This window comes from Chinchilla lanigera, unplaced genomic scaffold (genome assembly GCF_000276665.1).
Source record: "Chinchilla lanigera isolate Chin_1 unplaced genomic scaffold, ChiLan1.0 scaffold00054, whole genome shotgun sequence".
In the NCBI taxonomy this organism is placed as follows: Eukaryota; Metazoa; Chordata; class Mammalia; order Rodentia; family Chinchillidae; genus Chinchilla; species Chinchilla lanigera.
Window position 1 is genome coordinate 5,751,870 of NW_004955455.1, and position 25,437 is coordinate 5,777,306.

The window sequence follows — 25,437 nt, forward strand, 5'->3', positions numbered from 1 at the left end:
ATCCAAGGGCCGAGAGTTCAGAAGCCTGTGGCCACCTCCCCCCACGGACCCCTCCTCGAGGCCCAAGTACCTGAAGCGGGCTCTCTTACTGAGGGCGTTCAGGCCGCCCTCGCCAGGCCCTTCCAGCCGAGGGGGCTGACCCCCAGGCCCCCCACTGCTACCTCCACTTCGAGGCCGGTGGACATGAACTCTGACCTTCCGGAGATTGTGGCGGGGCACGGTAGGGTTAGGACGCGGCGGTGGGCAGCATCTCACCATTTCGCTGCTGCTCGGAGCTCTGGTCCTCGCCGCGCCTCTGACTGACACATTGTGGGCAGGCACAGGGAGGCGGCGCAAAGGCTCCTGCGCTCGCTCACTCGCCTTTGTTTTTCTTTCCTTCCTCCCCTTCCCCCCCTTGCTGGAGGATCTCCCGTGCTGTCACTTCTCAAGGGGTGCTGATGGCTGGTGGCGCTGCTTCCCGGCTTGGCTCAATCTGGATCACTCACAGGACACAGGCTAGGATGGCCAGGGCTATTGTAAACAGACAGGCACCGGTCACACGTTTGCTCAGGCCTCCAGCTCAAGTCACCCACTCAGGCTTGCGACCCAGGGCAGAAGCTGCTACACTCAGCCCACTCTGCTTGGTGACCTGCCTGGTTGCTGCTGCCCCAGCTCACCCACTCCCTTAACTGGGCTGGGAGGGCAGAAGGTGCAGGCGGCCCTGGGGCCACACACTGTCAAAGCCTATGGCAGGGAGGAGAAGCAGACAGCGCCAGGGCTTCCAGGCGCTGCTGGGCTCTAAAGGAACAAGGCGGGAATCTGAGCCCTGTGCTCCAGGCTGGGGGCCCCCCCCTCACCAGGACCTGACCCATTTTCGATTCAGGTTACAAAGGAGTATCTGAAGAATGAAAGTAGCAGGCTGCCAAACAAGGTACCTTGGTCAGAACCTGGGCGTCAGGTCTGCTCCAGCTCTCTTCTAGCCTGAAAACTCCCCAGGACCTAGCTCCGACCCCATTCTGGCCTCCTCAGAAGCTGTGCACCTGGGTGGCCTCAGGAAAATCCAGCCTGGCCCTGGGAACAGGCCATACCATTCTGCTCCGCTTTTTCCATCTCTGCTACAGAAAAGCACTTTGGCCAGGCTCCTCCCTGGCTATCTATCTGCAGGAACCACCCTGCCAGAACAAGGTCTTCCCACTGCACAGATAACAGGGGAAGAAGAGCAAATATTCCACAGCTGTTGCTGTCTCAGCCCAGGACAGGCAGGGTTGCGAAGGGTGACGAAGGGGGGCGGGCTGGGGAGGGCGGACACAGGGTGAGGGGGAAGGATGTGGGCTGCTGACATGGGCTGACTGTGAGCCCACTCCACCTGGCCTCCAATTTCACCCAGAGTCTGGGAAGGGAGCAGGTACATGTCACTATCTTTGGATGAAGAAATGCGGGCCCCACGAGCTGCTAGCTAAGGCAGAGATTGGATCCATGGAAGGCCCGCTGGTACTGCTAACACACTGTGACATAGCAAGAGGCCTCAACTTCAACATCTATCCGCACAATGATCAACAATGGTCAGGTTACTCCATTCTGCCTATGTATGGAGCTCACACCTACCTCCCCTGGCTCCCCAGGCTCCCCAGGCTCCCCAGGCTCCCCAGTGGCCAGGGAAACAGGACCAGGGGATGCTGAGCGGTCTGGGTGAGCCTGTGCCTGGCTCCACAGAGGGAAGCTCTTTCTCTGCTCTAACAAGCATAGGCTGGAAGAAGAGGAGCTGAGCTCACACCAGGATTCTCAGGGAGGCAAGCATGGCCTTGTGGTGTAGGAGGGGAGGAGGGGACCTGTGACCTCCAGCCTCTGCTAAGTTTTCTTTGCCGTCCTACCATGTGGGACACTAACTACAATAGCACTGAATGTGTCTGGCAGGAGCCCACAAAATCAGGGCTTGGACAAAACATACAGGTTCTTCAAGGAGACGCCTATGGGAACTCTGGCATTTCATTCTGCCTGTCTAGGTCAAGCCCTGCTGAAGACCAGAGGCCTTTGGTGCCAGGGGTCTGGCAGGACAGATGGCTCACCAGGACACAAGGGCCAGGGCTCCTTCTGCCTGCATAGGGGAAGCTCAAGGGGACCAGCCCAAGGGGCTGCTTCCATAGAGAGATGGTAAGAACCGCCCTGAGGAGCTGGGTCACCCAGCCGTACTTGGCCCAGGAAAGCCAGGGTCAGGCACAAGTCCTTGTCATTTTTACTATTTTCCCTCTTCTAAAATGGAACACTGAGAGCAAGGTGTCAGAATTCCCCTCAAACACCATCCACAGCTCCTGAAGGCTGGGCACCAGCCCAGAGCTGCAGGAGGAAGGAAAGGGGCCCCTGAAGTCTCTGCCTCATCTCCCAGGCAGAGCTGCTTCTCGGCCAGCAGTGCTTCCAGCCTCCCCATTCAGAGCCCACTTACCAGTCACCTGTGACAGCCCTTGGACTCACAGCCGGAGATTTTACCCTCCTTGACCCTTGAGCCCTCAGCTTGACTGAGGAACATGCAAAGAGGGGAGCCTGAGGTTGGCTCCAGTGGGGATGCTGGCGGGCTACGACCACTTCCTCTCCAGCTCCCCGGAGCCAGGGCCACCCAGCAGGTGTGCCCAGCGAGGTGACCAACCCCTCCTCCCTCATGTTCCCAGGGCTAGGAGTGGATAAAACTTCACAAACAGGGGACCAGAAAATGAACTATCCCTTGGCAAAATGGTTGAGTCATCTTGGGACCTTGTGGGTAAGAGGGCCCACAGAGAGGGACTCCAAGGAGCCCATCCTCCAATCAGCGGGAAGGAAAGGGGTGGGAGTGACAGACCAGGCTGAGTCTCTCCTTCGCAGTCTCCCAAAGAAAAGCAGCTCTGGCACCTGTAGGGGACACTACAAAGAAGCTATGTGCCACCTGTACCCCAGCCCTCGGCCGACATGGAGGGAGACAAATCTGGACACCTCCAGGCCTCCTGATGAACAGGGCTACTTCCCTCTCTCTCTCCAGTGACAGGTCCCCAAGATCCTGAAGCAGCACTGAGGAAATGCTCACTAGGGAGCCCAGGGCAGCAGGCAGTGCTAGGGCAGCACTTCCCGGCATTTGCCTCACTTCCCGCCACCACCGCTGCAAGCAGAGGATGTTACAGAATGTGGAGGAAGTGAGCTCATGCGGCCTGGGCCCTGTGATCTGACAGGGGACAGAGGCCACAAGTTGATCAACACTATCAAAATTATAGGCTCCGCTGGCCCAGGGGGCTCCATCATTCCTAGCTGCCAATGAGCCAACCAGCAGTCACGAACGAAAGTGCTAGAAGGGCACTCCTACCAGAGTCAAAAGCAGTCCCCCAGCTGGCTAGGGCAGGGCAGGGCAGGGCAGGGCACCTCTCTGAGAAACTGCCTGCTGCTGTAAGTCACCTGTGGCTCCCGTGGATTCACTTTCTGGCAGATGGGTCCTACTCCGGCTTGCTTCCGGACTCTGGCCTCCAGAGCGGTCCAGTTCAGGCTCCGGAAAGCTCAGGGATGGTGGGGCTCAGGTTCCAGCCACTAGGGCTGTGGGGGGCGGGGGCAGAAGGAGTGACACCAGACACCGTTAAAGCAATTAAAGTCACAGCTCCTTGTGAGCTCCAGCTAGGCCTTGGGCACCCAAGGGCTCCTTTAAGAGGAGGAGCCACGTCTGGGAAGAAGAGGGGCCCAGCCCTACACAGTCAGGTCGGCAACGCCCCACAAAGGGCGCTGCCCCATAAGCCTCAGCAGAGCAGAGCGGGGCCGGCCGCCCCCCAGAGGCTGCCTCTTAAGGCTGGGGGACCCCGTCCTCGGCCCCTGAATAGCTTCTGAAGCTACTGCCTCCCTCCCACTCCCCCCTCCCCATTAGTCAGAGGTCCCACGTGCTGCTGACTTCACTGAGGGCTGGCTTCACTGGACTAAGCAAAAAGCCACCTCTAGCAGCCCTTTCTAACCCCGAAAGCTCAGAAGATGTGAAAGTCCTTGCTTCTGTCCAAGCTGATCCTAAAGACGCAAGGCTGCTCCCACCCGTTCCCTGTCCTCTAGGCTGGCATATCCTGACAGACAAAAGGCTCAGACCCAAAAAAGAGATGCAGAGCAGTGAAGAAAACACTGTAGAGCAGTGTTAAACAAGGTTCCAACTACAGCTCAGAAAAACTGTGGTGGCACACACCTGCCGTCCCAGTACTCCAGAGACTGAAGCAGCATCACCATGAGTTTGAGGCCAGCCTGGGCTACATTGTGAGTTCAGGGCCAGCCTGAACTACAGAGTGAGACCCTGTCTCAAAACAAAACAAAACAAAACAGATGCCGCCTCCTGCCGCCTCCTTCTGCCGCTCCTGGAGTGGCTTGTGTGCTCGACTGGGGACCTGGTATCTCCTTTGTGAAGCAGCAGCTGAGAAGACTGGAGGCTCACTATGGGCTTACAGAAAAACCAAGGAAGAAGTCAAGACTGAGAGCAGTGGTCATATTAACTTGAAGGTGGCGGAGCAGGATGGTACTGTGGTGCAGGTGAAGGTAAGAGGCACACACCCCTCAGTAAACTAAGGAAAGCCTATTGTGAATGACAGGGTTTGTCAATGAGGTAGATCAGAGTACAGTTTGATGAAGAGCCGATCAATGAAACAGACGCACCTGTACAATTAGAAATGGAGGGAAGATACAATTGATGTGTTCCAGCAGCAGGCAGGAGGTGTCTACTAAGGAGGAAACTGCAACAACTCTACTCCAGAACTCTGTTCTTACAGACCAAGAACACATTCTCAATTAGAACACTGCAATTCAGTTCCACCACATTCTGACTACAACAGTATAGTTTCCTCTATAATTTCATTTATTCCTCCCCATTGCTTTCTTGTACATAACAGATCTGGCATATGTGCACGAACGTATTTTTTTCTGATTGGCCAACAATGGTTTGATTGACATCAAACAGAAACGGGATGAGGAAATACTGGTTCTGTGAAAGTAACCCCCTTTCTCTGTTAATGGGCTGCTCATCAGCTCTTATCTTTATATTCCTGTAAGTTATTTTGCTCTCACTGTGTCAACAAAAAAGACAATATAAAAATGCTTGCATATCTTGTTTGATTGGACAATTTTAATGTTTTTCATTTATCATTGTAAAACAAAGGACAATTTTACAACTTTTCTGTATGTAGCTATTACATGTATAGGGCAATCTGTCTTTAGGAGAAAATCACTGTAAAAAAAAAAAAAAATCCTAGTTTTCCCTTTAAGTCAAATGTCTTATTATTTTTTCCCTTCAGTCAGATTTTATTGGTATATTTTAGATACACATAATGATCACATTCGTCAAAGTATCTTGTTGTTTAAATAAACTTCTTGTTTAAAATGAAAAAGAAAAACAAAAACCAGAAAGACAGTCAGTCCGTCCAAGTATGGGGCTTTCCTCTGCTGGCATGAACATCTTGTGGCATGTCTTTCTACCTCCCTGGATTAGAGGGCCCTAGTTTGCTGAGTCAACACCCCTAGGGTTCAGTGCCCGCCTGGCAAGCGCAACGCCCTGAGTTCGATTCCCAGTACTAAAGCAGAACAAAATGAAACACACCCAGAGGGTGCCAGGCACATGCCCAGCAAGCACTCAGCAAACTCACAGATGGAATGAACCAACTCAACGTTTTCTAGAGGAGGGGGAAGAAAGTCTATGGACATCACTGTTCAACCGAAGGCTCCTCCTTCATGTCTATGTAGCCACCTTAGCAATGGTCAGACGGCCTCAGAAGGCTGCCTTTTCTTCCTGAGCTACTAAATCACAATACAATTCTAGCTCCTTCTGATCACTAAGTATTTCCTTTCTAAAACAATATTTGGAACATGAGAGCTTGTATAGGGCTTTGTAAGGAGATGAGACAAGTGGTCAAGGCAGCCAGGAGGAGGACCCCAGTGATGAGGTGCAGCACAGCCCCACACACCTCTCCTCCTCACATGGACACGGGTCCAATGCAAGCACATGCTATGTGATAAGCTACAGACAGGGGCTGCAGTAGCAGGGAGAACATACATCAAGGCCTCTCTCAGGAACCTGCATGATATTTAGTACAGTATGCCTGTGAGAAGGGAGAGGCAGAGTGAGCCTATTACAGGTCCAGCCTGAAGGGACCTCAGGTTTTAGGACAGGACTAACAAATATCTTACACATAAGCTGCCATGCTCTCTTGGTCTCTGCCCACAGCAGACAACACTAAGCAAGCATCCCCAGCCTTCTCTGAGCCCCAGTGAGACTTCAGACCCCTTTTCATCTCAGAGCTCTTGGCAAACACCACATGAGAGGATAAAAAAGAATTAAACACAAGAAGATGTTGACAGAAAATACCAGCACTGCTGAATTCCAGAACTGGGAAGATCCCCGGAAAAGACTCTGATTCCCCAAAGCCTCCAACAGTTCAGACTATGCCTCTCAGATTGCCCTGAATCCAGCATGGAACCCAGCTAAAATCGCATAGGGAAAAGGAGGTCTGCAGATCAACAGCCCTGGTTCTATACACGCTCTGCCTTCCATTTGCTGAGGAATCTCAAGCTCTGATATTCTGCCCTAGAGAATGGCCACCAGGGTCCCCTTTCAGTCATTCTCAGCCTCTGGTGTTTAGAGAATCCATACCCCAGCCCACCATTGTTTGCCCTGAGATCAGCCCCCACCACACTTTTGGTAGGGAAATGCCTTCTAGACTTCAGACAATATTTAACAAATGGATTTCTCGGGGGCAGGGGGGAACCACAAAAACCTTCTGGTAAATTTATTTTCCCACCTTGAAAGAAGTCTCCTCAGGCCACTGAGTCCTTAATTTCCACTCCGCCCACCCATATGAAATTCCCCAGGGTGGGACTGCCACCTAGTGCCACTGGCAGGCTCTGCAGACTCCAAGGCCACTCTGGCCATCAGCACCTAAAAATGGAGGCAGGGACCTCAGCCATGGGTGAGATGGGTGCTAAGTCCCGCTGGGAACATTCCAAGTACTCTCCACCCCAAATGGATGCCTGCAGCAGGTGATGGAAATAGCTGAGGGACAAGGGTAGCAGGTGCCCTCAGGTAAAGCGCACATGCCGGGGGTCAGCTGAGGCCCTTTGAAGAATGATAGCGAGGGTTGGTATCTCAGGTTACCCAAGGAGCCACAGGCAGGGCATCCCGCAAGCCCCGGCAGGGAGCCCAGGCAAGCACGATGCGCCCTCAGGAGAGCTGTCTCTCTGCGAGTCTCCCGGCCCTGTCCAATCCCCCTCTCCTGCTTAGGGATGCTTCTTGGCAGCCCCACTGGACCACACAACTTGTAGGATGCTCCCTGATCCGTGAAGAGCCACCTAGCAGCTCCTTAAGGGTCCTGCCCAGGTGCCAAGGAGGGCACAGGACAAAGAAAAACTGCTGCTGTGTGGAGCGAGACTAGCAGAAAGCTTCCTATAATACAACACCAAGGAGCCTCTGAGTCACCACCCCAGGACTGGAGTCTGGCCTTGCTTTTTTGTTATTGTTGTTTTTTGCCCTGCTTTTAAGTTTCCCGTCTTCAGCTCTTCCACACAAGGACTGCTCCGAGTTTTGGGCAGCAGTTCCCAAGTGGTATAGACACAGAGCTGTACCTGGGAGAGGGAGGCAGCGGTAACAGGACTGGAGCAGGGGTCAGGGACCTGGGGCCTGGCAATGCTACGGCACAGCCTGCGCCACCAGGTATTGACACATAAATCATTCTCACCAAATGAGGGTATGAGGCAGTTAATATCAGCTTACAGATGAGAATAATAAAACATAGTATTTATAGAAAGTTTTAACATATGCAGAACATGTCCAGTACTGTCCATGGTCACGGACAGTATTGTACAATTCTGCACAGAGGCTGATGGGGTTCCAGGTGGGAGCAGAAAGGAGGACACGGTGCTTCACAGGCTCCTGTTTCACTGTGTAAGCTGGATGACGGGAGAATGGGCAAGCTGATCTATCTTTATTACATTTTATGAATTGAAATATGACACTAAACATTTTTCTAAAATTCTAAGCTGCAGCTAGACATAAGAAAGCAGGTCTAATGCAGGAGTGAGTGTCTTTGGCCAGCCCAGCTGCTCCTGATTAAGGCCTGTCTCTTGCATGGCTGCTCCCTTGGCACCCCAGACCTCACTCACCACAGGACCCCATGATCAGACCAAAACCAAACAACCAAACTTGCTGTCCTGACACCAAGGGAGCACCAAGATGGCAGAGTGGCAAGCAGCAGAGAAAGAGCCTCTCTGAGAGTCGCCGCCCAGACCCTGGGATACAACAACTGAGGAAGACCAGAAGGAGGAAAGTGGGTCCCCTGGACCCAGGAAGGGTCTGAAGCATGAACTGAAGCCCACAGAGAGTGAAGAGAGAAACTTTAACAAAGAAGGAGGTAGCCAGCAGCGCCTTCTCCCTGAGACGGGACTCACTGCATGAGAGAAGCAATTCAAACCTGTGGACACATGGTGACCGCTGGTGACCCCAGAGGCCTCCACAGAAAGAAGCAACAATGGACATGAAGGACTGCACTAGCTAGCGGTGAGTGCCGAGAGCTCAGTCATTCCACTTGAGACAGCTGGCCAGAGCCATCTTGGAGAGGAGCCTCTTGAGCTTAGAACTCAGAGCAGCTGCTGGCTCCCGGCTGGGCTCAGGCCTGAGGAAGGTGCACTGACAGCTGCAGGCCAAATGAGTCTGATCTTGGGCAGAAGGTGCAGGTTCTCTATGATTATCCACTACTCTGCCAATCAACTACTGCTGGCTTGCTGGGATAAATCAACACGGATCAGGACTCTGTCTCCACACGATGTCTACCAGTGCCAGCAGAGACCTACCTGGAAGTAGACTTCTTTTTTCTTTTCTTTCTTTTTCTTTTCTTTTCTCTTCTCTCTCTCCATCTCCCTCTCCCTCTCGCTCTCCCTCTCTCTCGCTCTCACTCTCGCTCTCACTTTCTCTCTCTCTCTCCTTTGTTTTTTGTTGTGGTGGTGGTGGTGGTTTTGCTTTTGTTTTTTGTTTTCTGGGTTTTTTTCTCCATTGTTTGATCCTGTTTTTATATGAGTGTGAACATGGTTTCTAGCCTCTTTGTGGTTGTGGTTCTGTTCTGTTCTTTTTATTCTCTTCCTTCTCTCTTTCCCTACAGTCTTCTGCACCAGTTTCCCAAAGTTAGCATGATCCCCCTTGTCCTCCAGCCTTACTTCTAATCTCTTCCTTTTCTTCCACTTCTCTATTTTCTCCCTAACCCATTTTAAATTTTAACCTCTGAGGGCAAAATTGACATATTAAGGACTTGTATATTGCATATAATTTTCTGATTTATTTTAGATTTTGTTATATAACCACAAATCTAGTTCATATGGTTAAAGATGGCAAATTAATGGTTAGCTTGTCAATTTCTAGGCTGTGTTTGATGCTACTGTCATTGCTGATGGTACCACTATAGCCAAATGTGACCTAACTGTTCTAAAAAGCTGTTCTTCCTGGTAGTCCAAGACTGAGATTGACTAAGGGTCACAGAAAATACTCTAGCACTGTGCCAAAGAACCAGTGGCTGGGTCAAACAGGCAGGAACTTTTCATCTTCAACAAACTGAAGAGGTAGGATCTTGCAACAGACTCAAAACCCAAAAACCAGCATACCTGGAAGATAACTTGGAGAAGTAGTCATTTCCTAAAGGTTCTAGATACTAGCAATACAAAGCAACCCACTATAGGCAATTTACAAGCATCATCCCAAGAATTAAACTAAAAAAAAAGAAAAGAAAATGAGAAGACACTTAAACAAGATACAACCCCAAACCTCCAGTACATCAAAGGCAAACCTAGGGAGCAATGAGGTGGGACAATCCAAATGCCACCCATCTGGCCTCTCTGAAGTAGTAGCAACAAAGCAATTGAATAAAGTTCTAGAAAAAATCAAATCAGAAATAATTTCTCAGATAATTGCAGAGATGGTGTCTACAATGAAATCCATGCTTAGTGAGTCTAGAGCAGATACAGACAAAAAGAGGAGCTTAAGAAAATTATGAAAGCTATGAATGCTCAGCATAGGAAAGAAATGGAATGTATAAGGCAGATTTAAGTAGATATCCAGGAGAATAAAAATTCCAGTGAAAATATCTGCAGCAGATTAAGCCAATGTAAGGACAGTATCTCAGATATTGAAGACAGACTTGTGGTTAGCAATCATGAAAAGAAAGATTTCTTAAAAACAGCAAGGAACCATGAGAAATCAATATAGCAATTGCTAGATGAGGCAAAAAAGACTAACTTAAGATTGATTGGAGTCAATGAAAAAGCAGAAGATAGCAAAAATAATATAAAAAACTGTTCACAGACATCATAGCACAAAACTTCCCTGGTGGTAGAGAAAAAGAATTTGACATACAGTAAGTGAGGCATATAGAACTCCAATTAGCCATGACAAAAAAAAAAATCTACAGCCAGGCATATCATATCAGGATTCCAGAAATTCAACACAAGAATAGAATCTTAAAAGCTGTTAGGGAAAAGAAACAAATCACCTATAAAGGAAAGCCCATCAGAATCAAAGCTGACTTCTCAGCACAAACCCTCAAGTCAATGAGAGCTTAGAGTAAAATACTTCAAGTTCTTCTTTTGATTTATTTTTTATTTTTGGTCTTTTTGAGACAGGGTCTCACTATGCAGTTCAGGTTGGTCTTGAACTCACTTTGTACCCCAGGCTGACCTTGAACTCCCAATGATCTTCCTGCCTCAGCCTCCTGAGTGCTGGGGTTACAGGTGTGTACCACCACATCTGGCCTAGTAGTTCAAATTCTAAAGGAAAACAGCCTTCAATCCAGACTGACATACCTCACAAAACTATCTTTCACAACTGATAGAGAAATAAGATACTTCCATAACAAAGAACATGTGAGGAAATTTATGACCACCAAACCAGCACTCCAAAATGTTTTGAAGGCCATTCTAGAAAGAGATAACAAAGATTACAATTCCATGAACCTCAAGAGAAGAAATCCACCAGGCCAGGCAAACAAACAGAGGGGGGAAAAAAAAAGAGGGTGAGCCAACAAAAGGAAAATAACATGACAAGGACAAGTCAATACATATCAGTTAAACTTGTATTATTTTTATGTTCGGATGCATGTTAAAATATTTGGAGGATAAGCTTCTTAATGTTGGTAATGTACTTTCAAAGGATTCAGAGACACATAAAATGTACATGCATGGAGATAAAGCAGACATTACAAAACATCAACAACTCTCAGGAGGCTGAGGCAGGAGGATTGTTGCGAGTTCAAGGCCAGCCTGGGCTACAAAGTGAGCTCAAGGTCAGCCTGAACTGCATAGTGAGACCCTGTCTTAAAAAGACAAAAACAAAACAAAACAAAAAAACATCAGCAACTATTCAGCTGAGGTGGTACATATACAATTAACTCATTCTCTAAACTCTTCTACTCCATTCAAAAGTGTCCAAATTTTTAAAAATTAGAAGAACTTTATTTTTATTCTATTTTATTTTTTGAGACAAGGTCTCACTATGTAGCCCAGGCTGGCCTTGAACTTATGGCAATCCTCCTGCCTCAGTTTTCTGAGTGCTGGGATTACATGCATGTGCCACCATGCCCAGTTTAGAAGAATTTTAAACCCCAGAAAAACCTCTAAACTATATTACTGGAGTGAAAAATTTAAAAATGATGTTCTACACACTCTCTCCTGATCTGAGGGAAGAGAAAACACAGAGGGCTGCTCTCAGTGGACCCCACAGTACCCCTGCAGCTGCTCCATATGTTAAATCAGGACTAAACCATAAACTCTTCATTTCCTGTCCACTTAGCCCAGCTACATTAAGTACTTCACATGTCCAGCTCTGCCTGGTGCTAGTGTTTACAAGAGCCCTCCATGACTGACAAGGGAAGCCACTGCCAATCAAGGCTGGCTTTGCAGGCAAAGTCCCTCCTAGCTCCACAGAGTCACCTCCAAGGGCCAATGAGTCTTGGAAGAGGAGGAAAAATCCATGGGACTGAGATGTGACTTATATCTGGTGGTCAGAGAACATTTCCACTAGCTTCTTCCTCAGCCCCCCATCTCTCCATGCACACCCCATTCTCATCAGTCCAGCCTTCCCACCATTGGTGCTTCTGTGAGCTGGTCCAGAAAAGGAAACACCCAACTCAACAGTGCTAGAGAATGCAGAGAGTTTGTTGGTAGATTTCATCCTGTGAGGAACCTGAATCACCAAACATTAATAGGAAATCCCAGGGGCTGGGGATTTAGCTCAGCGGCAAAAAGCGCCTGCCTGGCAAGTGCAAGGTCGTGAGTTCGGTTCCCGGTACCGGAGAAAAAAAAAAAAAAAAAAAAAAAGGAAATCCCAGGAGTCAACAAATTGTACAACTATGCACTCTCCTAACACACCGACATAGGATGTCACACAATAATTTGAGGTCTGCAGACACTACTGACTTCCTATCCTTCTAATTAAGTATTAGTTGGGTATGGTGGCACATGTCTATAATACCAGCACTCTAGGAGGCTGAAGCAGGAGGATCATGAGTTTAAGACCAGGCTGGGCAGCTTAGTAAAGTTGAGACTATCTCAAAATAAAAAATTAGGGCAACCCACTTGGGATCCCTCCTGCCTCTCAGGAACCATTCCTGTTCTCCAATGAACCTTTCTTATTCTTAACCTCCTTTGTCCCTTGGAATTCATTCTTCATGAGATACGAACTCAGTGCATTTGATATCTAGCAGGTTGGGAGTTATATTTCTCTTATATCATTTTGGAGGCCCCAGTAGATAACTGGAAGGAGGTAACAGTTTGCTTTTGTTTTATGATATCCCTAAGTATTTCTAACAGGATTCTGGATTGTGACTCGTTCACATAACCAGAAATTATCATCTATTGTTTGCTCGTTGTTTGACAGTCGCAGCTGACAGCTGAAATTGTTGTTGTGATACCACGTGTAACTCTTCCCTCTAAAAAGACAGACTGTTAAAGGTAATTTCAACTACCTCCAGGGGGTGCTTGGGCCAGGTAGATAAATCAGAGTTAATGATGCTACCCATATACCTTGCTCATGCCTCACTTCCTCATTGGATCACTATTAGCTAACCGACCATACTTGTAATCCTATAAGTTGATGACAGTTTGACCCATGCTGCACCCACATTGTGACTTTGCTGTATAAATTACCCGACAAAGGGCCCAACTTTGCTATATAATTTACCTCTGACAAAGGGCCTTGGTAGCAACTCACTCAGGACCTGCCCTATCTCTCAGGAGCTATTCCTATTCCCCAATAAACCTTCCCTACTCTTAAAAATAAAAACTGAGCCAGGTATGGTGGTGCATGCCTGCAATCCCAGCACTTGGGAGGGTGAGGCAAGAAGATTACAGTGAGTTCAAGGCCAGTCTGGGCTATACAGTGAGATCCTGTCTCAAAAAACCAAATATAAATAAACAAATGAATAAATAAATAAAAAAGTAAAAAATCAAAATTAAAAGACGGCTGGGGATGTAGCTCAGTGCAAATGCCCTGGGTTCAACCCCCAGTACTGAAGGGGCAGTAAGTTTTTCTGTTCTCCCTTTTGAGGGATTATATACTCATCACTGAAAATTTCTCACAGACCCTAAACTGTTTCATTTTGTTTTCCATTTTTGATTCACCACCTTTTGTTGTTGTTACTGTTGTTACTGCTGGAGAATGAACTCGGGGCCTGGTGCATGCTAGGTAAGCACTCTAACACTAAGCTACACTCTATCCCTTTTTAGTTTGAGACATTTTTCTAAATTGCCCAGATTGGCCTTGAACATGTAGTCCTCCTACTAGAGCCCCTCAACTACCTGGGATTAGAAGTATGTGTCACCATGCCTGGCTCTGTTTTTTATTTCTGAGATCAGGTCTCACATGTTGCCCAAGCTGGCTCTGAACTCCAGGCTCACAATCCTCCTGCCTCAGACTCCTGAGCAGCTGAGACTACAGGCATGCACCGCTGCACGTCATGTCTTAATATAAGCCTGGCCTTCTGCCACTCTGAATGGGATCTTCCTTCGTACTTTACCTGTAAAAATTCATAGGAGTGACAAGCCTACTTTAGAATTAGCAACAAGGAGGAGTTCATCAAGTATTTAAGTTTAGGTTCACAGCATTATACTTTATTCCTGCAATGACCACAAGTCACAATCAGTGACTAGCCGGGTGTGGTGGCGCACACCTGTCATCCCAGCACTTGGGAGGCTGAGGCAGGAGGACTGCCATGAGTTCCAGGCCAGCCTGGGCTACAAACTGAGTCCAGGCCAGCCTGAACTACATAGCAAGACCCTCTCTCAAAAAACGAAAACAATCTGTGACTGGAGACCCTGAAAATTCTTTTGCCCTCCATTTCACACAGCAAAGAAGAAACAATAAAAGCTACCCAGAAAAGCATCTTTATTGTGAAAGCACAATTCCCTTCCTCATTCTGATTAAGATTCAGACTAAGGAAGAGGTAGTTTTTGATGGACTTTTCTGAAGGATAAATTGTCCCTTTCCTTTCACCCAGCACTTGCCATCTTGAATCCAGTGATGATGAACACTCTTCATTTCCTACAAGTTATAATTCAAATTTCTGACTGAGAGTATTTGTACATTTAACACGTGGACTGCATGGAAAGGAAGGAGGACTCCATGCTCTTCCAGAAACAAGACTCTCAGTCCCAGGCAGACCAAGAGGATGCCCTGCCTTTAGATGGGGAGACACAGGCTAAGCGAGGGCTGTGTCTAGGCTGGTCTCTTCTGTCCTCCAAAATGGCAGTGCAGGAAGTTCTGCTCTGGGGCTACCCAGCGGACAGATTTCAGATATGCTGACCCCTGCCTCTGGGCCTGCCAGCCCTAAACGCTGAAAGAGCTTTCCCCTGAGACTGAGGTCCACAAGGCAGAGGCAACACAAAGGAGCTCAGGGCTGCCTCTGACTGGGCACAGCTCACACCCAAGAATGTGGGGCAGGTTCAAACAAGCCCTCGCTTGTTGGTTACAACAGCAGCCCTGGTTTGGGGCGGGGGTGTGGGTCTAAATGGCCACCTGAGTTGCCAAGCCCCTGCCCATGGGAAACTTACCTTCTACCTGACCTACCTAATTGCTAGAAATGAAGGGGGCATCCACTAACGCCCGAGGGGAGGAGGGACAGACAGGCAAGGTGGAGAAGTGCTTGTTGGCCATGAGGACCATGAAAGGGAACCGGCAAAGCTGCCCTAGGAGATGCAAAGAGGTACTGGGAGAGACCTATAGGCTTCCTCTCTCCCTGTCAGAAATCCGTCCTACCTTTCCTGAGCCTCTAGGAGAAAAACCAGTTTGGGCCCCAACTACCAAAAGAAAACAACAGCCAAACCCAGAGGTAAGCTGCAAGACGTCTATTTTCTAGGCTGTTAGCCAGTGTATAACCAAACCTGGGGGAATGACCTAAAAACACTTACCAATCAGAGGAAAAGAGGCAATAAGAAATACGCTGTTAGTGCTGAATGATATTTTTATAAAGAGACAGCATATCTGAAATCACAACAGCCTCGCAAATGCAGAACACAGGATGCTGCAGGTCATACCTGGCTACCTCCTATCCTCTATCTGCCAATCACAACAAAGCCACTAGCCAACAACAACCCGCCACCCTGAGACCAAAGGCCGAAAGGCAGAACCGCGTATCCCAAGGACCAGGCACTTTGGTTGTGAACCCAGGGTGGTTCTCAGACATCATGAATTCCTGCAAACAAACAAACTACTCATTAGTTGAGCTTCCTCTGCACCCTTTGGGAAATCAGTTACGTTCTCTAATGGATGCTGCCAGGCTGTGTCAAGAACTCAGCAGGAAAAGCTCTGAACCCAAAAAAGCACTACTCAAACTGTGCATGACTCAAGCCACAGACTAAAACTAAAGAAACTAAAGGGAACATGCAACGGCTATAGCTTGGATCGTAATTGTGTCTGACGGTCTCTATGGTCTCTAGTGAGGCTGTACTGAAATCTTTAACAGGTCTTTAGATCAGTGGGAGCACGCCGCGGTCATCTGAAACCTCTGCCAGAGGCTTAAAAGCAACAGGTCCAGCTGATCATGGAATGGAACTTCTACAGCTCAGTCAGAATAAACCTTTCCTCTCTTTTTTTAGTGGGTATTTTAAAAGTTTATTTCTATTTTAACTAGCGCACAGACCCTTTCTAGCACACAGTCTATGGCTCCTCCTCATGGTAATTTTATTTTTACTCTCTTCCAAAAAGGTCTGTGTCTTCCATCATGATGGATATTTTAAATTAAAATTGCCAATAAAACCCTCAAAATGCAAATGTATTAGACAAAGCTGAGAAGGGCAGTAAACAGATGAAAAATACATGCATCTAAATAAAAATTTTCCTTATTTACAACATTCAATAACTGTTAACTTTTCACATACAAAGGTTATGCACACAAAATGTTGGGAGTAGCAATTAGATGTCTTGAAATACTGCAAGCAATGAACAGATGAACAAACATATTAAGAGTTAGCTGTAGATCAGTGAACAAAGCTTGGAGTTCCCACACAGTCACACATTCTAGTTCCAATTCCTCCTTTTAGGTATAGACTGCCACACTGTTTTTAATGGTTCCCAGTGACCATTAATGGTGCCGAACCAAGGTAGCAAGTTTAAATATCCTTTCATTTATAGAACCACCTATCCTACCTGAGAATTCTGTATGCAACATGACTCAAACAATAAGAAGAAAACTTTAAAAGCCCCGATTCTCCTCATTAAAAATGTGAACGGAGAAAAATTAGTGCCTGTGCAACACAGTGCACTATTTTGTATAGAATAGTTCTAAAGCCATGGCAGTCTATAAATTAAAACTGGTATTCCTTAAAAGAATTTACTGAAGCTGGGCATGCTGGCACATGCCTGTAATCCCAGCACATGGGAGGCTGAGGCAGGAGGATCACTGCATGTTCAAGATCAGCCTGGGCTACAAAATGAGTTTAAAACCAGCCTGAACTACATAATGAGACCTCATCTCAAAAATAAATAAATAAATAAATAAATAAAAGAACTTACTGTTGACTACACTCTGAGTTCTCAACACATTTGGAAATGCACTGTCTACATAAGTTCTGCTTAACAAAAGAAACAAAATCATATAGTGTGAGGCAACATATAAGCAAGTATACCAGAGTTATATCTACTACAGCAGTCTACATGAATAAAAATCTATAAGAGTACCAAAAGTTATGTTTTCCTTTATGTATATGGAGATCATTAAACTACAAAATATGTTCATGTTAGCTGGGTGTGGTGGCGCATATCTGTAATCCCAGCACTCAGGAGGCTGAGGCAGGAGGATCATTCCAAGTTCAAGACCAGCCTGGGCTACAAAGTGAGCTCAAGACCAGCCTGAACTGCATAGTGAGACGCTGTCTCAAAAAAAAAAAAAAAGTGTTCATTTTAATTTTTTATACATTTCTGCATCACAGAAGCAAACAATAAACAGTATCAGTTCCTCAGTTCTCTGTGTGATTTTTAATCAACCTGTAGACCATGTGTGTGATTATGTTAGACAAAGCAAGCAGGTCTAGAGTTGTTACAATAATTAACATGTCTAGTGGCACCAGATAAAAGAATGCCACATCTTACATCAGTAAGAGAAAAGTAATAATTTTCATTTCTTTATAAATATCTTTTGGCTGAAAGTCAACTTTAAGTTAAGGGTTACAGTGTCATGCAACAGCAGTAATTTAAAGACTGGAGAGGCCAGGTATCGTGGTGTACACCTATAATCCCAGCCCTCAGGAGGCTGAGGCAGGAAGATCTCTGCAAGTTTGAGGCCAGCCTGCACTACAAAGTGAGTTCAAGGCCAGCCTGAACTGCATAGTGAGACCCTGTCTCAAAAAGACAAAAACAAACAAACAAAAGACTGGAGACAGAAAGAACAAACAGGTATTTGAACAAAGTCTGACATCTTTAACAGGTTGGTTGTTTTTGTAATATTTGCTGGTAATACTCTAAATTCATGAAAGCTTTTGACAAAATCTTTAATTCCCAACCCCTTAAAAAACCATACTGAAAGAGAAAGCAAAACAAAACAAAACGAAAAACTAATGATCTGGCCAGATACAAAACAGCATGCATTAAATCCTTCCACACACCCAACTGCTATCTGTGATACAGGATTACCAGAGAGCAGAATATTTTAAAATTTCACCAGGTAGAAATTCTACAGTGTAAAAAATCTAGTGCCTCTGCTCACTATTAGCAGTTTTCAACTGGTAAGGTACAATTATATATTTTGCATGCATTTATGATAAAATAAACATTATGTTTAAATCCCATATGAATCAGGCTTAAAAAGATGTTCTTTTTCTTGAGACAGGGTCTTGCTTTGTAATTCAGGCTGGCCTCGAACTTGTGGCGATCTTCCTGACTCAGCCTCTCAAGTGCTGCGATTACAGGCATGCACCACCATGCCCAACTAAAATTTTCTACATACTCTATATTTCATGCTGTATCAAGTCATTATCAGTATTAAGCTACTGGACTCTATAATAAAATATTATATTTACTAAAAATCAATTTAAAAATCTGGCCCAAAAAGACCACAATGAAAATACACAATTTTCTGGATTTAAGATATTCAAATGTATGCATTCTTATTTTCTTTAAGCTACACTCTTAACACAAGTATGTGTAAGTATGTGTAAGAAGGCTTTTTGTGTGTGCTGACTTTATCGTGATAATGCTAGTTGATTCTTTATGAAGGAACAGGGTTACACACAGCAGTGCACATGAGAAAACTCTGAAAAGGACAATTTCTTTTTTTTTTTTTTTTTTTGGGGGGTTTTCTCTGGTACCGGGAACCGAACTTATGACCTTGCGCTTGCCAGGCAGGCACTTTTGCCGCTGAGCTAAATCCCCAGCCCCAAGGACAATTTCTTAAGTTTAGAACACACTATATTCTGGGAAGTATTTCAGAGGAACAGACAATTCTAGGATTATTGCCAAGGACTGGGAGACTTCAACCATTTTGGCTTCTTCTAGCCTTTGAACACTGAAATGTGATATCTATATTACCCTTTTCTTTACCAGAAATTGAATAGCAGCAAACTCTATCCTGAAGAGGAAACAGATTCATTTTTTCAATTAGCTGTTTCTCATCTAAGGCATTTAGACCCCTCTTGTTTCCAAGTACTGGTACCGGAATCCCTTGTAACTATGATTTATCTAGAAGATTACCTAGTTCATTTCGAGAGAACTCTATCTTTTCACAATCTGTGGCATGTATCCTGTGAACAACAGCATTAACTCCTCTGCAAAGCTCTTCCCACAGGCTCAGGAGTCAGGGCTAGCCTCCTATGTCCCAGGTCTTTACTGTGACATTACCTTCAGTTACTTTCCTCATGTTGAAGCCCACTGTAGGAATCGTATCTTTACTGAATTCACTTAACATGATGACATGGACAAAGGTGGTCTGGCCTGACTTCTGCAGCCCCACTATCATCAGCTCACTTCCTCCTTCCAGAGGAGTAAGTGGAACCAGTCCAATAGGCAGGAGATGAGCACCTGCATGTTGACAGCTGGAGGGAGGGCAAACACAGCACAATGACCCTGCAATGGACTTGCCCAACGGACCCCGGTGGGATATAGGTGGGCAGCAATGGCTAGAACCAGGAAGCTAAGCAGGTCATATAAAAAAAAATCAGTTTTTTTCATTTTTAAAAGTGAAATAAACATTTTATAAGTTGATTATTTTGGGTATTTGTCATAGTGACAGAAGGCTAACAATCAAGGGGCTCAGGGAGCAATTTTTTTTAAAGAAAAATATGGAATGCTTCACAAATTTGCATGTCATCTTTGCACAAGGGCCATGCTAATCTTCTCTGCATCATTCCAATCTTAGTGTATGTGCTGCTGAAGTGAGCGCAGGGAGCAACTTGTAAGAGAGCGTAATTTCAGGTTATCCTTTCTAGCCACAAGATTCTGTGACGCAAAATCTTGATATGAAAAATATCCACTTTAAGCATCTTCTAAACCAACATTCTTAACCTAGGATCCACACATGGGCTTGAAAGATCTGAATCTTTTATTTTGTAAGACAAAATTTGCTTGTGCACATTTTTTGGAAGGAAAGTGACCACAATTTTTAATTTAATATGGCCTACCTGAATTAAAAAGGCAGGGCCACGGGAGCAGCTCAGTCTTCTGTAACTACAGAACATAGGAGCACATGATTCTTAATGGGTGTTAAATGATTACTTTTTTCTTTTTCTTATTTTTTTAAGGTTTTTTTGAAACAGGATCTCACTGTACAGTTCAGGCTGGTCTTGAACTCACTATGTACCCCAGAACCCCTGGCCTCAAACTCACATCAATCTTCCTGCCTCAGCCACCATACATGACCTAAATGCTTCTATGAGCAATCATTCCCAATATATAATAGAAGGCCACCCATGAGTCCCTGTTGAAATAATTCCTACCTATTTATAATACAACCCAAGCTAGGTGTGGTAGCGCACGCCTGTAATCCCAGCACTCGGGAGGCTGAGGCAGGAGGATCATTGTGAGTTCCAAGGCCAGCAGGGCTACAAAGTGAGCTCAAGGCCAGCCTGAATTGCATAGCAAGATTGTCTCAAAAAGACAAACAAAACAAAACAGAACAAAAACAACCCAAGTGACTTTATTATCAATAAAGAGCTAGATATTTAAGACAGAGAACCAGAAAGAAGGAACTTATTTGGAGAAAGAACCCCGTAAGTCTGCTTTGGGGTTCCTGAGTCTCCTGATGAAAACAAAGCCGTGTTAAATTCCATGATGTAAGCAAAAAATACTCAGTGCTGTAAAATGAACAATTCCCAGTTTACACAGGGACAGAAGATATTTGCATTTCAACCAGCCAGAGTGAAAAGTTTTCACTGAATACTCATTTAGTAGAAATCCAGAAGGTAACACCTTAACAGTAGGGCTGAACCAGTCCAAAGTAAAGGATACTCTAAAGTTGTCCTAACAAAGCTTTAAAACAAGAACAAAAGGATCAAAGTGATACACAAATAAATTAACTGCCTGTCAGAACAAAGTCCAACAGTCTTCAGGGAAACAACAAAGCCTACCACTCAAAATATAAAACAATGTACAGCAGACAATTAAAATTACTACACATTAAAGGAAGAAAATGTGACTGATTTGGGTCAATAGAAATAGACACAGAAATGCCAGAAGATAGTGACATCAAGAGAAAAGGATGCTTTTACACAGCTGTATGAACAAGCACGATAATCTCAAGGATTAAAAGGAAACTATGAGCATAATGACAGAAACAGAAGTCATACAAAGAACCACTTAAAACTTCTAATAGGGGGCCAGGGATACAGCTCAGTGGTACAGCGTTTGCCTGGCAAGTGCAGGGTCCTGAGTTCAATTCCTGGCACCAAACACCCAAACAAACAAACAAAAGCCTTCTCATGGGGGCTGAGGTTATAGCTCTGTGGTACATTTGCCCTGCATGTGTGAGACCCTGGGTTCAAACTTCAGTCACACATACACACACACACACACACACACACACACACACACACACACACACACAACTTCTAATGAAAAACAGAGTATCTATAATGAAAATTTCTACCAAAAATGCTACTAAACCTAGTAAGTTAATCAGACTAGTGGGATCATGAAAATATCAATGCACTGTTAATGGCAATGCAAAATGGTACAGCTTGGGTGAAGTGTGGTAGTGGACACCTGTAATCTCAGTACTTTGGAGGTTGAGGTAGGGGGACCACTGCAAGATTGAGGCCAGCCTAGGTTACACAGTGAGCTCAAGGACAGCCTGAGCCACATAGAAAGGCACTGTCTCAAAAAAAAAAAAGTACAATTTTCAAAAGTTTGGCAATTTCCTATGAAGTTAAAATATACATTTACCATATGACTAATTTTACTTTTATGTAACACAACAGAAATATAAACAAATTTCTAAAATTGTATACACAAATATTCACAGTGACTTTACTGTATATATAATAGGTAAAGCTGCACATAACCCAACTGTCATATTGTCTGCCAATATGAAGGATTAAAAATAATTTGTGAAAGCCCAGTGTGGTGGCACACACTGTAATCTCAGCACTCAGGAGACTGAGGCAGGAGGGTTGCTAATGAGTTTGATGCCAGCCTGGGCCACATAGCAAGTTCAAGGCCAACCTGAACTACATAGTGACATAAACTCTGTCTCAAAAAAACAAAAAAAACAAAACAAAACAAAAAAAAGAAAAAGAAAAGAAAAAAAGAAACAAAAATAATGTGTGTATCAGGTGCCGGCACATGCCTGTAGTTCCAGCTACTTGGGAGGCTGAGTTGGACAATTTAAGCCCAAGAGTGCAAGGTCCGCCTGGGCAACATAGAGACTCTGTTTCAAGACAATAAATGAAAAAGGAACGTGTGCATTACAATGCTGAGTTGCTAGGTGTGGAAATTTCCTGAAAGCATGCAAGTCTGTCACAGTGTGAGTCACACTGATAAATGCCTGGGATCAGAGGGACATTAGCTTAGGTCTAACACCTGGGTAGGATCAGACAATCACACTCTTGGGCTACTCACATTTACTAGTACTTCACTAGTACTAATGGAAAACTATGATTACAGAAGACATTACCAAGGTCACTGCAGAGAGTGCAGCACACTTCCAAAATCTGACTCTCATACCACGCAAATACTCTTCCCTGAAAAGGATTTTGTGATATAGAAATAGAAAACTTTGTTTTGGTTTTGGGTTTTGGTCTTAGGTAAATTATTATGAAGTCTAAGGATTATATGAATGTGGTCCTGGGATAGACACATGGGAACAGGGAGTGAAGTGCAGGCAAGTATCTGTTAGGGTAACTGTCATATCCAATTAACCAGGTCATAGTTAACTGTATGGCCAATCAACCAGGTCATAGTTTCACAAGATGTCAGAAATCAAATAAAACCCTTACAATGGATTCTACTGAAGGAAAATGGTGGAAACAAAAACCTGAAAAAGGATTTTGGTGGGAAGCCTATCACACAGCATATAATCCCAATGACAACAAAGGCTTCTGGATGAACTGTTGCAGTTGGAAGAATCTCAGTCATGTTCCAAACCAACCTGTTTTATAGCTGAAGACCCAAAAGACTAGACAGAAAATGGTATGTCCAAATTCACACAGCTACTAAGAAACCTGATTGGGATTCACCATCAACATTCTGACACTCTGGCACTAATTCAGCTGTGCTGGATTAACAGTATAGAACAGGTCATGAGAAAATCCACTATTCTATTCCAAATACCTAAATTTCTATGCCCCCTTTGCTCAAGCTATTGAGACCTATCACTGGTCCTTTGCTATTTCACCTTTTGTTGTTGTTGTTGTTAAATTATAAATGAAGATGTGGTATTTTTGTACAATGGAATATTACTCAGCTATAAAGAAAGGTAAACTCGAGGCTTTTATAGGTAAATGGATACAACTAGAGACCATACCATAAGCAAAATAAATCAGACATGCACGGTTAACACCATATTGTCTCCCTAGTATAAGAACCTAAAAGAGTAAATAAAACTGAAAGGTACAATAGATATTGTGAAAGGGAAAGAAACTGCTTAATAGGAAAGAACAACAGGGATGAGAGAAAGGAGAAAGGAAAGAAGGAAAGGTAAAAAAATATATGTATATATACACAAGATAGCTAAGATAATTGTACTACTAATTTCTACTGGTTTATTGAAAGGAACAGTTGATGTTCAATTGTTGGATCAATCTTGCATGCCTATATATGGTAATCTAAGCAACTACTTTGAAGATAACAGTAAGTAATACAGCAACCACTGTTCATCTCCCATCATCTTGTTTTGAAATTCTGTATTACTTTTATAGTTTTTGTTTTTGCCTTTGTTTTTGTTAGTTTTTATTCTTTTCTCTTTAAAATAAAAAAAGGAAAAAAATTATAAGAAGAGAATGCAACTTTTAAACTTACACCTTGATGTTGAATTTCAGTATTTACTGAATGTCTACTCTGAGTCAGGCATTATCTTCAGCCACATGAAGGACACATGGATAAGAGTTCACTATACAAAATGCATGGTTTGACAACTACACAGGCTGCCCCGATTATGTGAGTTTGACTAAGAAGGCATTCTGAGCAATAATAAAAAGAAATTTGATTATTGTAGTCTTATTCCTGATGAGAATGAATCCACATCACAAAATGCTAACAGTTTAACCCTTCTCAGACCAAGAAAGGCAAGAAGAGCAGAACAGCCAGGAGGCTGGCACCAATGCAAGGTATTAGCTCTGAGGATTTCAACAGCAAGACATTTCTACTCAGAGCCCTCAGAGAAACCAGGAGTAGGTATGAGGCAGAAAAGCTTGTCATGATGCCAAAGGCATAATTCCTCTGCCTGGCCAAAACCCACTGGAGACATGAACTCTCAAAAAGCAAATTTGATTTATTCGAACATTTCAGCTTTGGGCCCATTTAGAAAGCAACATCAGTTGTGCCGGATGAAACCCCAAGGTGGTTCCACCTTATTCCTACCTCCCAGTGGCCAGCAAGTTTGGGTGGAATCTCCAATCCCAGTTTCTCCAGCTCTTGCTCTCTGTATTTCTCATACTGCCGGTACCCCACATACCCTCCACCTGTTGCCAACAGAATGGGCAGGGGGCGCAGCCGGAACAAGGTTCGGGCAGGGGCAGTGTGAATTTTTCTGGCATCTGTAATAAAAAACAAGAAAATTTTGAACCTGGGAGACAGGAGGAGGGAGGAGTCTTCCAATCGCAGCGCGCACAGGAAGGTCAGGAAAAGTCAATGCATCTAAGAAGCCCTCGGTACAGGTAACTGAGCAGTCTCCAAATTACATCAATTAGTAAAGGACGGGCATCTTTCCTGTAGAACTACAATGCACCTACATTGCCACCAGAGCTACGGAATTTAAGATGAAAACACTGAACCACAAAGAAATCCAGAAACTAAGCCAGGTGTGGTGGTGCACACCTGTAATCCCAGAACTTGGAAGGCTGAGGCAGGAGGATCATTGCAAGTTCGAGGCCAGCCTGGGCTATTTTCAAAGTGAGCTCAAGGTCAGCATGAACTATACAGTGAGACCCTGTCTCAGAAAGACAAAAAAAAAAAAAAAAAGAAATCTAGAAACTAATAAAAATTGTCCCAATGGCCACCAACAGGTCCAGGACTTACAGCAACATACCACTTCTCAGCCACAGCTCTCTGATCTTGCTTTTACACTCTAGGCCCAAGTCTGACTGGGCGCTAGTATTCTCAAATGCAAAACCTCAAATGACAACCTGGGCTGGGGTATAGCTTACTGGTAAGCACTCATCAACCATGCACAAGGCCTTGAGTCTGAGCCTCAACATAGCATGTACACACACACACTGCAAATAACCCAATTTAAAAATGTATAAAGGAGCCATGTGTGGTGGCCCACACTTACAACCTCAGCTACTCTGTTTTGGTTTTTTTTTTTTTTTTTTTTT

At 44.9% G+C, this 25,437-nt stretch overlaps 1 protein-coding gene and 1 pseudogene across 7 annotated transcripts in view; both read right to left on the minus strand.

The window, feature by feature from the left end:
* The window catches only part of Pisd (phosphatidylserine decarboxylase), a 44,593-nt gene that overhangs the window by 7,054 nt on the left and 12,102 nt on the right, over nucleotides 1-25,437 (minus strand). For 2 of the 7 annotated variants that reach the window (XM_005396319.2, XM_005396318.1), the window contains one exon: nucleotides 24,482-24,657. In XM_005396319.2, coding sequence (XP_005396376.1) covers nucleotides 24,482-24,657 — 176 coding nt within the window. Of the gene's footprint in view, nucleotides 1-195; nucleotides 511-914; nucleotides 1,167-3,393; nucleotides 3,625-24,481; nucleotides 24,658-25,437 lie in introns of those variants that run through there. The other 5 variants (XM_005396321.2, XM_013520418.1, XM_005396322.2 and 2 more) reach the window with 5 other exon arrangements.
* On the minus strand, nucleotides 18,330-19,790 carry LOC102010670 (annotated as a pseudogene).